We start from the raw sequence: 16,457 nt of genomic DNA, 5'->3' as shown, positions 1-16,457 counted from the left end.
CTTTCAACAAATTTCACACTGCAGAAGTACATTTGTATCGGATTTTGGATAGATTAACCAGATTTCTCTCGAAACTAAGCAGAATCTGTGGGTGAGGCATTATAAAACTGGTAGCATTGTAAAAGTAGCCTTATGTCATCCATTCGTTTTTTGTATTTATTTTCCCTCGGCTTCGCATTTGAAAAATGTAATGCTGTATCGATCATGGGGCTGTGCCAAAGGCATGGAATATCTCAATATTCAACCATCCACTGCATATTAGCCTTGACCAAGGCTATCAGCTTGTTCCCATACGAGCTTGTTCCCGCTACCGCACACCGCGCGCGCCGCGACACAATCACTAGTTGTACTATACCGTTAGCCTCAACGACCCTTGCGTGTGCTTTGTGTGCATGTACGTACGCCCTACACACATTCCGCAAACAGCCGTACAGTAAGTCGAGGCGGCAGATAGCCTTGACGCAACCGTGGCGAATTCTTATGTGTTTCTTTATAGTTTCGACCGAAATCGGCCGAAAATTTCTGATGCGCATATATTACACGATTTCCAATCAAAGCCCGTAAACTTTGACCCGCGACATACATATTCAGACCCGCAAATTACTGTATACACCACGTACATGTATGTTCACTCAAACCATGGTATGTCCAGGTATTTCAATCCCATTTTAAACCATTTCTCCAGTTTTATTACAAACAAATGAAATATGCCGCTATATGAGTGAACAATTGTTCAAAATGATATTATTTCCAATGTATTGCGAATTCAGTGGACAGTTCAAGACAGTCCGCCGACGTTTTGTCGGTGCAACAGCGTACATTATCACGCCGCTACCTGCCCGTGCTATTCTGACAGCGAATGTAGGGAACAGGTCAACTCGGACCCAGGTCAAATCGTACCCATTTAATCGAATGCAGGTTAACTCGTATCTATAAGCACCCGTATGAATTAACTGCAAGAAACGAGCTACTGACTTTGGGATGGAAATATACGAAACTGTCAGGTACATGGTGAAAAAAACTCTCCCTGAATTCGTACCATGTGCAACATACATCTCATACGTACGACACATGTATTTTAACGCGTACGTATGAATCGTATGTCGTACCTACGACATACGTACGACATGTAAGTCGTAGATGTAAATCACACGAGTCGTTCTCACAAGATATGTTGTATGTACGACATAATCGACAAACAAGTCGAACATACGAGTTACAATTCATATTTTGTACACAGGAGATATTAAGTCGTACTTATATATACGCCTTTGTCGTATGCGACATATATCGTACCCTGCCGACTCGACTTATGCACGACATATATATGTCGTACACCTGTCGACATTATGTCATATGTTTGATACGTCATACCCTGTCGACATATATGTCGTACCCTGTCGATGATATTAGTCGTTCCCTGTCAAAATATGTCGTACCCTGTCAATATATTAGTCGTACATAGGACATATAACTTATAAGTTGTTCATACAAGTTAAAATCAGTCTTTCAGAATAAGTTTGCTGGTATTAAAAGCCTTAAGGATTTTTTTTTGTATAGCAAAACTGCTATGCAAAATTGGTGCTATGCAAATCAAAATTTGCATAGCAGTTTTGCTATACAAAAAAAAAAATCCTTAAGGCTTACCCTGCCTAAAAGGAGAGATATTTTTTCCCATATCCCCTTGACAGCTTAGAAGAAATACCCCCCCCCCAAAAAAAGTCAGCGGTAGATATACTCAACAGTGTGAGCGCTTTTTGGCCGCTGAACGTGAAAGCGCAGCGTGTCTCACTGCATGGCGCCAGCCGGGCCGGTGCCTACAGTGGACGGCCCCAACGTGGCCTTTGTGCATGGTGACATCGTTTTTGCCGGCGTGCGGTTTTGTACCGTTTGCCGTTTTTTGAAGGTCTAATTTTTCATCCTTTTTCATTTCATTTTCGACCCAAACTATGTGTAACTTTATAAATATTATTCTACTATTATTTAAGATTTTAAGGGGGTGTTTTACAATAATTATTGTTACCACAGGCCGTCTGGTTTATAAACCTTTAGTCGCATTATGCAACTTAATAAATATTCATTTTTTTGTCAGCCGTTATCCAATGAGAGAAGACTATTTACCATAGCGCGTACTAATTATCATATTCAGCATACACGGTTGTGTCAAGGCTATCTTCTGCCTCGATTTACTGTACGGCTGTTTGCGGAAGTGAGTGTGGGGCGTACGTACATGCACACAAAGCACACGCAAGGGTCGTTGGGGCTAACGGTATAATAGTACAACATTGTGTTGCTGCGCGCGCGGTGTGCGGTAGCGGGAACAAGCTCATATGGGAACAAGCTGATAGCCTTGGTCAAGGCTAACTGCATATCAGCATTTTACCAAGAAGGATATTTGGAAAAAAAGAGCCATCTTGTGGTTTTATTTTGTGGTAGGCCACCTTACATGTAGGCTATCACCTTTCGGTCCAAAAATAGGGCCACCGGAATCAAATGATCAAAAGGAGCAATGCTCATGGCGATTTTTGGCAAGGTATACACATCTAGAGTAGGAAAATGTGTGATGGTAACCGTAAGCATGTTTTGACCACTATTATTTTGTAAATATGACAGCACCCAAAAAGCTGCCACCGCTGCAATGCTATCACATATTTTCCAACTACAGTGATGCAATTGCAAATCACAATGAGCATTATTCCCCTTATTTGATACCAACCAAACCCCCAGGCTGATAGCCTAATGCTGTATTTTCATTGGTTACATCTGTCAAATATCAGCCAGTCAGCTGTCTTTAAAAAAAAGGTATGGATATGTACATTATATTAAAAAAGGTTTCAACTCGATGTCGATGTTTGAATATACAGATATTCTGTCAAATCCTAGTTCAAGTGATCTAATACTTAATTAGTAAGGTTGGAGGCTTTGCATGGTGGAGATACTAAATAATGAAAGGTTTATACCTCTGGTTCTTTTCAGAACCATTCTCTTAGTTGAGAAATTATTTGAATACTTAATTATTCGAAAATGCACAGCAATCACTTCAGACAGCTAGTTTTACCACACCTCTTGAAGTCTCTTGCTTAAGTTGTAACAGTGGTGCGGCATAGGGACAGAATTGTGCATTTTGTAATGAAAGCATGAAACTTGGCATGTGAGGTCTTCATACAACATGTATGACGAAAAATTCAGATATGGTGGCATTTCATATCTGACCCTTTGTGACCTTTGCAAGGTCAATGACCTTTAAATTCTCTATTTATACATTGGGGCTATGCATATTGGGGCTATGCCGCACAACTAAAACACCAGTCTTTTTTTTCCAGGTACTGATCATAATGAAGAACTTTATTTTCCAAAATGCAATATATCAATTTGAAAAAGTGAAGGAATGACAGGTTTATGACAATTTATAGAACATAAACAGTTCAACAACATGGCCAAGCTACATGTATGTATTCAAAGACCATTATCATGGTTTTATCATACCCTAGGGGCAGTAAACTGCATTGTATGTGCACTTTTAATTTCATCGACATGATGTGACTTTAATTTTCATCTGTAACACATCCCTGTCTGTGTACAGTGCGTTCGATTACTTCCCCTGTGCTTACTCATGCAAGCGCGACAGCGCTCGATTTACCTCTAACGTGACTTCTCGCGCTTACTCGAGCCTGGCCCAAGTCACTTGCCGAGCCGGTTACTTGGTTAAGTGTCCCTTAAGGCCATGCAATAAACATGGCTGCCAACGTGACGTCCGGCGCATGGGCGCCTCATGCCGTGTTCGAAACGGGCGGAAAAAAATATTGCAACCTGACGCCACTTTTTTCTTCATATATCATCCCAATGAAGGTCATTCATTACAAAAATGATGATAAGACGTGAATCTGGGACTGAGAAACATTTCCAATTTTGTTAGGAAATAATTTTCTTGACTCTCAATAGCTATGTCTATTGTCAGCGCGTCCCCGCATATTTTCAATGGGCGTGGACCTAGACAATTGATTTGGATGCAGCCTGTGTCATGTCAAAGTTCAACTTTGCAGCTCTTGCACGAAGTATACCCAAAATTGTTCGTTTATTTAGCTCTACTGCGCATGTCTGTCATCACACGAGGAGCCAGGCGCAAGTAAGCTGGGGGAAGAAATCGAACGCACTCATTTAGAGTTTCGACCCAATTAGACTTGTATTTTTGGAGCTATAAGGTTCAAATTGTACACCTTTATGTTACGTCATGTGACACTTGATGACGTCATCATGCTGCAACTTCATTCTTTTCCTCTAACACGTCCATTTCTATGTACATACATGTATACATAGTGTGGTTCTGATAACGGAAAGATTTCCATATACGAAGTTCACTAATTTTCCTCTGTATTGACTAATTAGCCCCCAGATAGCAATTTCATGTCATCAAAGTCAATTTGAGCAGTGAGAAAATACAAGCATTTTCTTAGAAAACACTTAAAATTTTTCAGTCCAATCTCATAGGTTTGTACACAGGGTGTTGAGTGAACTTCGTATATGGAAATCTTTCCCTGATAACACCACCCTGTTTATGTCTATACAAAGTTTCAACACGATCAGCCCAAAGACACTTTAAGGGGACGTCACGTGTTCTATGATGATATAGTCGACTTTTGTTAACACAAAATCAGCCGGACCTAGCCAAAATGTTTGTTATATCAGTGCCCATCCCATGCGTCGTGAACATTATATGCACAGTCAGGACCTATGTTTTGTTTGCTTTGACCAGAATTTGTATTAACAGAGTCGACTGTATTATCATGACGCTACATGTCTATGCGCACATTTGCTATGTGGTTTTGGTCTGTGTCAAACTTTGAGTGAATCTGACCAAAGACAGTGAAAAGTTAATAAGAAATCAACTGATAACGTCATTCTGACATCACCTCGGAATTTGCCGATTAATTAATAATAATATTATCTAACTTCCTTCAAAGTTTCACATATTTGATGACGTCATGATGACGTGAAACAGTTATCTAGGCCTTTGACCTAACAAACCTATTATACAGAATTATGCGTTTATGAGCCCTGTTCCCCCCATGTTCACAAGAAATCACTGTCTCTGGTTCACTGTGCTTTTAAACTGTTCCAAGAGGGTTTTCACTTTTCACATTATCCCTTTGTTTGAGGTTACCTATGATACCCTGTATATCAGCCATTGATTTTGGGAAACTTAACTAAGAGAGAGCAGGACTCTCAAAGTTGACAAAATGGCATTTGTTGCATTTTGGAACTACTATTTAAACTGTAGGCAATTGTTTACTCCGATCTTTTGGAGTATTTATGTAGGCTGTGGGTAATTTAGAACAGCAATGAACATGCCAACTTCAGTGTCTGAATTTGCTTGTAATTGGTCAAAACACCTAAGACATGGAATACGCTAATTCATTTTAGAAGTGTTGTTCATTTTAGAATTAAAAAAAAAATCCAAAAATGTAGTTGAAGCATATAAGGTTAACCATAGATACCATATTGATTAAATTTCAACTTAATTATTAAAATTGTGTTCTCAAAGTATGGAAATAAATGTTTCATAATTCATTAATTGATGGAAATTTGTTGCCTGATTTAATTAGTGTATTTAAGGTTAAATCCTTTATTTATTTGCACATTTTTCTTCGTTACTGGCAACAAAATTGCTCAAAATCTAAAGACTGGTGCGTAACAACTAACTGAGTATTTTTTGAGAAAACAATATGTTCTAGAATCTCAATTTCAATTCAAAAGTTGTCGAGTCCTGTTTTGAATTATGACGGAAATCAGCATCCGGGACACTTTATCATTCAGCCAATTGTAGCTACGTGATGTCATGCACTGAATAGACAAATAATATCAACCGCATGTGTGTCGTCGTATCAACACTTGTGCGTGCCCATTCAGGGATTCACCGAATTACAAACCAACTACTGTGTCACTTGACGCATCTTTGGAAATGGCCTTTTACTTCTAGAAAAATTTCACAGGGATTTTATTAGTAATTTTTTCAACAAAGTGTTGTCAGTTACTTTTGCATGGGCCCAGCCCCAGGATCCAGGCCCCTGCCCAGCCCCCGGCCCAGCCCCGGGATCCAGGCCCCGGCCCTGCCCCGGGATCCAGGCCCCGGCCCAGCCCCCGAAATCCAGGCCCCGGCCCAGCCCCGGGATCCAGGCCCCGGCCCAGCCCCCGAAATCCAGGCCCCGGCCCAGCCCCGAAATCCAGGCCCCGGCCCAGCCCCGGGATCCAGGCCCCGGCCCAGCCCCCGAAATCCAGGCCCCGGCCCAGCCCCCGAAATCCAGGCCCCGGCCCAGCCCCGGGATCCAGGCCCCGGCCCAGCCCCCGAAATCCAGGCCCCGGCCCAGCCCCGGGATCCAGGCCCCGGCCCAGCCCCGGGATCCAGGCCCCGGCCCAGCCCCCGAAATCCAGGCCCCGGCCCAGCCCCCGAAATCCAGGCCCCCGGCCCAGCCCCGGGATCCAGGCCCCGGCCCAGCCCCCGAAATCCAGGCCCCGGCCCAGCCCCCGGCCCAGCCCCGGGATCCAGGCCGCGGCCCAGCCCCCGAAATCCAGGCCCCGGCCCGGCCCCCGAAATCCAGGCCCCGGCCCAGCCCCGGGATCCAGGCCCCGGCCCAGCCCCCGAAATCCAGGCCCCGGCCCAGCCCCGGGATCCAGGCCCCGGCCCAGCCCCCGAAATCCAGGCCCCGGCCCAGCCCCGGGATCCAGGCCCCGGCCCAGCCCCGGGATCCAGGCCCCGGCCCAGCCCCGGGATCCAGCCCCCGAAATCCAGGCCCCGGCCCAGCCCCCGAAATCCAGGCCCCGGCCCAGCCCCGGGATCCAGGCCCCGGGATCCAGGCCCCGGCCCAGCCCCCGGCCCAGCCCCGGGATCCAGGCCCCGGCCCAGCCCCCGGCCCAGCCCCGGGATCCAGGCCCCGGCCCAGCCCCGGGATCCAGGCCCCGGCCCAGCCCCCGAAATCCAGGCCCCGGCCCAGCCCCGGGATCCAGGCCCCGGCCCAGCCCCCGAAATCCAGGCCCCGGCCCAGCCCCGGGATCCAGGCCCCGGCCCAGCCCCCGGCCCAGCCCCGGGATCCAGGCCGCGGCCCAGCCCCGGGATCCAGGCCCCGGCCCAGCCCCCGAAATCCAGGCCCCGGCCCAGCCCCGGGATCCAGGCCCCGGCCCAGCCCCGGGATCCAGGCCCCGGCCCAGCCCCGGGATCCAGCCCCCGAAATCCAGGCCCCGGCCCAGCCCCCGAAATCCAGGCCCCGGCCCAGCCCCGGGATCCAGGCCCCGGGATCCAGGCCCCGGCCCAGCCCCCGGCCCAGCCCCGGGATCCAGGCCCCGGCCCAGCCCCCGAAATCCAGGCCCCGGCCCAGCCCGGGATCCAGGCCCCGGCCCAGCCCCCGGCCCAGCCCCGGGATCCAGGCCCCGGCCCAGCCCCGGGATCCAGGCCCCGGCCCAGCCCCCGAAATCCAGGCCCCGGCCCAGCCCCGGGATCCAGGCCCCGGCCCAGCCCCCGAAATCCAGGCCCCGGCCCAGCCCCGGGATCCAGGCCCCGGCCCAGCCCCCGGCCCAGCCCCGGGATCCAGGCCGCGGCCCAGCCCCGGGATCCAGCCCCCGAAATCCAGGCCCCGGCCCAGCCCCCGAAATCCAGGCCCCGGCCCAGCCCCGGGATCCAGGCCCCGGGATCCAGGCCCCGGCCCAGCCCCGGGATCCAGGCCCAGGCCCAGCCCCCGAAATCCAGGCCCCGGCCCAGCCCCGGGATCCAGGCCCCGGCCCAGCCCCCGGCCCAGCCCCGGGATCCAGGCCCCGGCCCAGCCCCGGGATCCAGGCCCAGGCCCAGCCCCCGAAATCCAGGCCCCGGCCCAGCCCCGGGATCCAGGCCCCGGCCCAGCCCCCGGCCCAGCCCCGGGATCCAGGCCCCGGCCCAGCCCCGGGATCCAGGCCCAGGCCCAGCCCCCGAAATCCAGGCCCCGGCCCAGCCCCCGAAATCCAGGCCCCGGCCCAGCCCCGGGATCCAGGCCCCGGCCCAGCCCCCGAAATCCAGGCCCCGGCCCAGCCCCGGGATCCAGGCCCCGGCCCAGCCCCCAGCCCAGCCCCGGGATCCAGGCCGCGGCCCAGCCCCCGAAATCCAGGCCCCGGCCCAGCCCCCGAAATCCAGGCCCCGGCCCAGCCCCGGGATCCAGGCCCCGGCCCAGCCCCGGGATCCAGGCCCCGGCCCAGCCCCCGGCCCAGCCCCGGGATCCAGGCCCCGGCCCAGCCCCGGGATCCAGGCCCCGGCCCAGCCCCCGAAATCCAGGCCCCGGCCCAGCCCCCGAAATCCAGGCCCCGGCCCAGCCCCCGAAATCCAGGCCCCGGCCCAGCCCCGGGATCCAGGCCCCGGCCCAGCCCCCGAAATCCAGGCCCCGGCCCAGCCCCGGGATCCAGGCCCCGGGATCCAGGCCCCGGCCCAGCCCCCGGCCCAGCCCCGGGATCCAGGCCCCGGCCCAGCCCCCGAAATCCAGGCCCCGGCCCAGCCCCGGGATCCAGGCCCCGGCCCAGCCCCGGCCCAGCCCCGGGATCCAGGCCCCGGCCCAGCCCCGGGATCCAGGCCCAGGCCCAGCCCCCGAAATCCAGGCCCCGGCCCAGCCCCGGGATCCAGGCCCCGGCCCAGCCCCCGGCCCAGCCCCGGGATCCAGGCCCCGGCCCAGCCCCGGGATCCAGGCCCAGGCCCAGCCCCCGAAATCCAGGCCCCGGCCCAGCCCCCGAAATCCAGGCCCCGGCCCAGCCCCGGGATCCAGGCCCCGGCCCAGCCCCCGAAATCCAGGCCCCGGCCCAGCCCCGGGATCCAGGCCCCGGCCCAGCCCCCAGCCCAGCCCCGGGATCCAGGCCGCGGCCCAGCCCCCGAAATCCAGGCCCCGGCCCAGCCCCCGAAATCCAGGCCCCGGCCCAGCCCCGGGATCCAGGCCCCGGCCCAGCCCCGGGATCCAGGCCCCGGCCCAGCCCCCGGCCCAGCCCCGGGATCCAGGCCCCGGCCCAGCCCCGGGATCCAGGCCCCGGCCCAGCCCCCGAAATCCAGGCCCCGGCCCAGCCCCCGAAATCCAGGCCCCGGCCCAGCCCCCGAAATCCAGGCCCCGGCCCAGCCCCGGGATCCAGGCCCCGGCCCAGCCCCCGAAATCCAGGCCCCGGCCCAGCCCCGGGATCCAGGCCCCGGCCCAGCCCCCGGCCCAGCCCCGGGATCCAGGCCCCGGCCCAGCCCCCGAAATCCAGGCCCCGGCCCAGCCCCGGGATCCAGGCCCCGGCCCAGCCCCCGGCCCAGCCCCGGGATCCAGGCCCCGGCCCAGCCCCGGGATCCAGGCCCAGGCCCAGCCCCCGAAATCCAGGCCCCGGCCCAGCCCCCGAAATCCAGGCCCCGGCCCAGCCCCGAAATCCAGGCCCCGGCCCAGCCCCGGGATCCAGGCCCCGGCCCAGCCCCGAAATCTAGGCCCTGGCCCAGCCCCGGGATCCAGGCCCCGGCCCAGCCCCGAAATCCAGGCCCCGGCCCAGCCCCGAAATCCAGGCCCCGGCCCAGCCCCGGGATCCAGGCCCCGGCCCAGCCCCGGGATCTAGGCCCCGGCCCAGCCTCGTCTCAATTCAAAATGGGAAGGTTTAAAATTGGGCAAATTGTATTTTTTCAGCACTGTAAATGGTTAATTAATGATGCATTTGATTTAAATCAGACAGACTTCAAAATTTTTATTAATCAATATTTATTTCCATACTTTCAGAATACAATACATAGGAAATCATTGCAATTGAAATAAAAAGTCTCTGCATGTTTGTTCCTTGTACCCTAAATATTTGTTTCTTGTACCTAGGTCATTTTACCTCCGAGGCAGAACTTGTTAAGTTTGAAACATCAGGCCGCATTAATTATCTATTATATTAAAATTCAAAATTTAGGCAAAATTGATTTTGCTCACATATTCAAAATGGTAAGGAGTTTACCTTAAATGCGAGGACTACAGAACAATCAATGACAAAATACTAGAAAAAGTAAATTGCAAGGTTTTTAAGCACTACAGTGGAACGCCGCTATAACAAACACCGCGGGATCCACACAAATTGTTCGTAAAATAGCGATCGTTCGGTATAGCGATTTAAAGGTAGTGGTGCTCTGGTACTATACTTTTCAATAAATAGCGCTCTTCAGAACTTATTCCTTGGGGAAATGATAGCCACTGTTTGCATTTTTCAACAACAATGTTTGGTACGTTTTGTACACAAAATTCGGGAGCCAAAGACGATGTTCGGTATAGCCGAATGTTCGGTATAGCGGTGTTCGGTATAGCGACGTTCCACTGTGTATATATTCCAAACAAATCAAAGAGAAGAAACGTCACTATTAATTTCTATTATACATACACCAGATACTAAGGCAAAAAAAAAAAAAGTCTCCGGTTTCTGGTATGGAGCTTGCCCAAAAAGTGGTGCGGCGACGCGGCTTTTTTTTTTTTTTTTACCTGATTTTTTTGCTTCAAATGTCGGCTGATGACTGCAAATGGTGCCCGACTAAACTTAGTGCAAATATATGGGAGTCCAGAGAGGCCACATAAAGCTTATTCTCGACCATAACCTCATCTAAAAACACGTTAAAATTGTGCAGCAGCAGGATTCCAGTCAAACCAGTGAGTTTGGCGGTTTTGAGACATCATCTTTCATTGAAAAAAAAACCGTTTTTATTTTGCCGACGCGCATGGCTACGGCGACGCACGCGCATACCAGAAACCGGATACTTTTTTGGGGGGCCTAACGACTGACTTTTTAAATGTAAATTCAGTAGAAAAACACAGATTGTCACAAAACATTTCCCCGAAATTTCAAAACTAAACGGGTAAACCTAGTCTGAGGATCACACACCCTCGTGTACAGAGTCACACAACAAACGTCTGATATATCCAAGCAAGCAAATTTTATGCGCCCCTGCATGCCAGCCAATCAAAGTCAACTTTAGAAATTCTGATGTCATTTCGAGCAGAAATACGGCCTACGTTATTGAATGGTCAATTGGCTGCCATATTTTTGGTGAATCACAAGGTTCCTGAAAACCAAACAGATGGTGCCTGCTGAATTGTCAGAATCTGGAGGGTCGAGATGTCTTGTTTTGCATATTTAATCGCCAGTCTGCGCAAATATCATAGACGCTTGTGTGCAAATGGTTGTTCCATAGACTAGGGTTAACCTTGCATTGTACATGTAAATAAAACTAGTCCAACTTTCATGTTTCCTGTAAATGCATATTAAAATTTGACAAAACTTGACATTTCCTCTAATTTACCAAACCATAAAAATTTGACAGTTTCAAGTTTCAAAGCATACATGATTAACCTTGCGTTTTTATAAAAATAGGTAACAATATATCGAAACTTCAAAATGTTAAGGGGTAACCTGCAATTAAATTTGTTGAAATTTTGAATTGGAGAAAGATTTTATTTCCCCAAAATTTCACAACCATAGAGGATTTAGGTAACCTCCAATTTTGATATAAACATTCACATATAAAATCTAAAGGAAAATTATGTGTCCCATCAATTTATTCTCAGATCTTTCTGGGCAGTATGCAGATGGTCTCTTTACATCTGTCACATTGCGAATGCTTTTGTGATTTGGAGACCGGTGAGTCATTTCATGTAAATGTCTTCCAGATGGTAACCCACCCCACCCACCCTATGATGTGGATGGACTGCTCGGTACTCCGCCATCATACAATCATGGACCAATTTCCTGATATGGATGATGCAGAATGTGCATTATACATGACTGGGATGGGCAACTCCCATAGTTGAGACAATAAGAATCATGTCTCTATACAATTCATTTTTCCAGATAAAAAACCCATGTACAATATATGAAACAAATAACATTCCTCTTAAGAGTTTTTACAAAAACGACTTTTGTACAAAGGGTCAACAGTACAGTGATCTTTTTCGAACATTTGCTGGAAAACCATAATTTTACATTTTGAACGTTTTTCTCCGTGGATTTTCTGGCAACAATTCAAATAGTAAATTACTTCTTTTGTTGGGACTAATATTGCCACTTGTGCAGTTGAGTCTATTACAAGCCTTAAGTTTATAGTCACAAAGATTACACATTTGTAAAGTACCAAGTAACAGGAAAGAACAAGGGATGAATGTACATTTCATAGTTCAAATGAATAGCTTATATCTTGACTTGAGACTGAAGGACTTGTGATGGAGTTGGGAGGAATTGAGAGGACCTCGGAGGACTTGGGAGGACCTGTAAGGGCTTGGGAGGGCTGGGTGGACGTGGGAGGACTTTGGAGGACATGGGAGGACCTGGGAGGACCTAGGAGGACCTAGGAGGACCTGGGAGGAACTAGGAGGACTTGGGAGGACCTGAGAGAACCTGGGAGGACTTGGGAGGGCGTGGGAGGACCTGGGAGGACCTCGGGGTTATGGGATGATTTGGGAGGACTTGGGAGGACCTGGGAGGACATAGGAGGACCTTGGAGGTCTTGGGAGGACCTTGGGGGACATGGGATGACTTGGGAGGACTTGGGAGGACCTGGGAGGACTTGGAAGGACTTTGAATGACCTGCCAGGACATGCGAGGACCTGGGAGGACTTGGGAGGACTTGTAAGGACCTGCGAGGACTTGGAAGGGAATGGGAGGACCTGGGAGGACCTGGGAGGAACTTGTGAGGACTTGTGATGGACCTCACTACAACAACCAATTGCAGTCCCAAAACATGTTGAACTGTCAAATAAAATCTTCATGGCAACCAATTAAACGCTGTGTCTACCACTTTGTTTTCCAGCCAGACCGCAGAGAATTTCCTGTTCCTTTGACTTAAAATAATTCCTTAGAGGAGCACTTCTTTACACATCTGTCATATTTCCTCACTACAACTGAATATTTACAACTTTAACTATCTACACATGTATACAAGTCCTGTTTAATAGGCATACGTACTCTGTCCAAAACGACTGAAACAAATTGGTAAACGTAATATTTTAAGGGGGACGAACTTTTGCTCTGCCCCCTCTTCCAAATGCAGATCCACCTCGAAATGGATCACCAAATTTTTCAGTGAAATCACTTATTGCACAGTAACACTTTTAAGGTTGCTGAAACAATGACATTTTAACATTTTTGCCAAATTGCGTCTTCGGAAAAGATACAGAATAATTTCAACTTGTAAATCTGCAGTGCACCAGACTGGGAGGGGTGTTGACTTGTTTTCATGAGATCATCCCTTGGATTATCAATTAGTCACTGACATGTCCAGTCACTTTTTGTTATTGATAAAATTTCCTTTCTCAAAGGAAAAGCATTGAATATTCTTGCACTCATTGGAGCAACAACTTGCCCACAAAGCCCCCATGGGGTCATGCTTATAAATCATCGCTTCCAGTACCATGGCTATTTTCAACAACAAATTAAGAATTGCAATTTTAAAATTGATTGGAAATTAATCCCCCTCGCTCGACAGACATCCATACAAATTATTTTCTAAAAGCTCACATGTGTATCTAGATTCAGAGTAATTTTGAAGGAAAACCTCATGGGATTCTTAGTTCAACTTTGATCTTTCTTCGGGACTGCTTTGTAAAAAGGCATTATGATCAAAGGCATTATGATTTTGAATGTTTGCAAACGTACCCAAACCTCTCCTGTAATCTTCTACACTTTCATTTTGAATAACCTGGGTAATCAATGTTTCACTTTCTCAATTCCACAACTATTTAACTGGATCTTAGATAAATAGTACAACTTGCTTTGTTACTACGAAGAAAAAAAAAGAAAACATCAATAGATTTACATATCTACAGAAGTAATTTTACAGGTAAAAAAGCGAACCACGACCTAGTCAGTTTCCCTTTGTATTTTTTTTTTGATGAAGTAGAAAACAAGACGAAAATTGGAATAAGTTCAGTTTACATGAAAAACAGTATGAAATCTTGATTACAAAAAAGTTACACAAAATTTGTAGAGGGCACACTTTTCACATACAATCAAGGATCGAGGTAGGTTTTGAACCCAAAACCCGTCATGCGCTAGTGATAAATTCTCCCTACAACTCAGCTTTGCTGTATAAGAAAATGATTTAGACTGGATACCGGACTTCATACTTTGAGGCTTGACAATGACACACCTTTCAAGTGTCCAAAATATCGCTGAAGCAAATATGGCGGCATTGGACATACATGTACATTGTAGGGTCATTCAACAAATTTAAGGTCCAAAATGTGACGTTTGTTCTGTCCCTTTTACCTAGGTACTTTATAATTTGACGCTAAACTATCATTAAGAATGACTTCAAATGATCTATCGGTTGGGTACATGTAGGTACTTTGCTATTCATAATTACTCTTGGAGGATGACTGCATTAACCCCAACTCCCTAGCATGATTTACTAGGAACCATACCCATCCTGGCACATTTCAACACCATATGGGAAACTGCACACATATTTCTGACTTTGATTCTGGAGGTGGGCCAACCCAACGTAAAAGACTGTCAGTTTAGGGTACTGTACCCATCCTGACAGATTCCAACAAAACACGCCGTTGGGGTTTGATGGATTGAGTTCTGTTATGGTTAAGGAGTGCATCAGAATTATAAAATCACAGACTTCAGATGTAACAGGGACAGGAAAAAAGGTGGACCCAGATTTATAGAATGACCTCAAATGGCTTTCATAATATTTTTTAACTGCCTCCATAATTCTTGGTTACATGTACGTTAAATATACACATACGTGTACCTTAATGTAAGATTCACATGAATTTTCATTGATCAAAATGTAATGTCCAAGGTAAGGTTAAAATCAAACAAATTAATATGTAGGAAGCAATTATTTCAAATTAAATATCAGGTTTTGCCCTTCAACTTCGTGACTCACAAGTACAGTACACTCAGAGCTCTTCCAAAATTACATCACATTGTCATTCATGGCAGTACCTGCATGTACTGCAATATCAGATTCTAACCAACAAAACCAGGCTCATCAATCATAGAGCGGTAAGACATCTGCACAACTAATGAGGAAGTTGTGGGTTCGATTCCCACCAAGGCAAGTGTTTGATTTTTTTTTTTATAAAGTAAGCATACAGTGCTTAGAGTTACATGTACATTCGGAAAGGCAAATCTGAATAAGAAATTTACATCCACCGCGCACATTTGTGATTTATTATTTCAATAGTTGTTATCGTTGACTTATCAAAAATTGTCCCGATCAACCTGTATTGAAAGCGAGGGTAGGTTGTCTAGGAACTGCGGATTGGATCGACGATTTTTCAGCCTACTCCTCAAATCCGGCAAAGCTTTGGGTTGGGATTGCTCTGTTTCATCGTCATCATCCTCATCGTCATCCCACGAATCGCGGTCGTTGGACACCATGATCTTGAGGTTTGGGATGTTGCCGGAGGTGAACGCGCCCCCAGTGTCGCTCTCGTTGCCGCTGCTGTCTTCACTAGCTGGGTAGGGTTGGTAACCGAGTCGGCTGGTAGCCGATGGGCGGCTGACTTTGATTCGTTCTCTAGCATCCTTGATCTGCGGTTTCCCAGCAATAGACTGACTTCTGCTTGGACAAGAAGAAAAAAAAGTTGAGTGAGGACTTTCAATCAAAATAATTATTTTTTTTAAACCCATCTTCCTTCCAGTGTTTTTCTTACTATGTTTTCTAAGCTTCAACTGCAATGTACAAAAAAATACAAAGGTTAGATTTGAACCTCCAGTTTTAAAGTAACAGTCTGGGTGCAAGATGAAGCAAAGGTCGGAATGACAACAACAAAATGGGTAAAGTTTTTTACACAACACCATTCTTGTTTATGACTTGGAGAGAAAAAAAGAACATCTTTAGGGAAATGGAGGGGACAACAAAATTAACACTAGACATCTATGGCATCACTTCAATGTTCACAAAGTCCCTATCTACATACCAAGTTTGAACCCTACCAGACTTGTAGCTCTCTAAAGAACAGTGAAATATGCACCCTTTAAGATGTCGTCACGTGACACGTGATGACATACAATGTAGTGCTGACGTACATTTTTAAGACAGAACTATGGTACAGGGTCTTTGTTTCTGCGAAGTTTTGCTTTCCTATAAAACAATGTCAAAAAATATGGGGTTTGGAATGGTAGAAGAAGAAGAAAAGTACAAAAAAAAAATCAGAACAAAAACAAAGGCTTTTCCAAACAGTTGCCTCCAGAGTTTACAAGCACAATTGGTGTGCTTAATCGTATCAACCAAACAATTTTGACCTTTTATCGATATACTCCATAATCAATCTCAACAAATTTTAAAATATTTACATCAAATAATAATTTTTCCATCAAATTTCTAACACTCATCCAAAAAAATATTCTAAAAGACTTTTTATTTCTTGTAAAAGACAGAAGCATAAAGATATCTGATTTGGAAGTCAAATTAACCAAACCTCGATTTACATTAGAAACAGAATGAATACTCAGAA

The 16,457-nt window shown here is 47.9% G+C and overlaps 1 protein-coding gene across 2 annotated transcripts in view; it reads right to left on the bottom strand.

Moving 5' to 3' along the window:
* Positions 1-14,590: 14,590 nt before the first annotated feature.
* LOC119731694 (nuclear cap-binding protein subunit 3-like) overlaps positions 14,591-16,457 on the bottom strand; it is a 38,549-nt gene continuing 36,682 nt past the window's right edge. For both annotated transcript variants that reach the window (XM_038204907.1, XM_038204908.1), the window contains exon 10: positions 14,591-15,559. In XM_038204907.1, the coding sequence (XP_038060835.1) occupies positions 15,199-15,559 (361 nt within the window). In that variant the 3' untranslated portion in view covers positions 14,591-15,198. The remainder of the gene's footprint in view (positions 15,560-16,457) is intronic.

This window comes from Patiria miniata, unplaced genomic scaffold (assembly GCF_015706575.1).
Source record: "Patiria miniata isolate m_02_andy unplaced genomic scaffold, ASM1570657v1 HiC_scaffold_24, whole genome shotgun sequence".
Lineage (NCBI taxonomy): Eukaryota > Metazoa > Echinodermata > Asteroidea > Valvatida > Asterinidae > Patiria > Patiria miniata.
The sequence above is the reverse complement of the archived record's forward strand: the minus strand, read 5'-3'. Positions and strand labels throughout refer to the sequence as shown.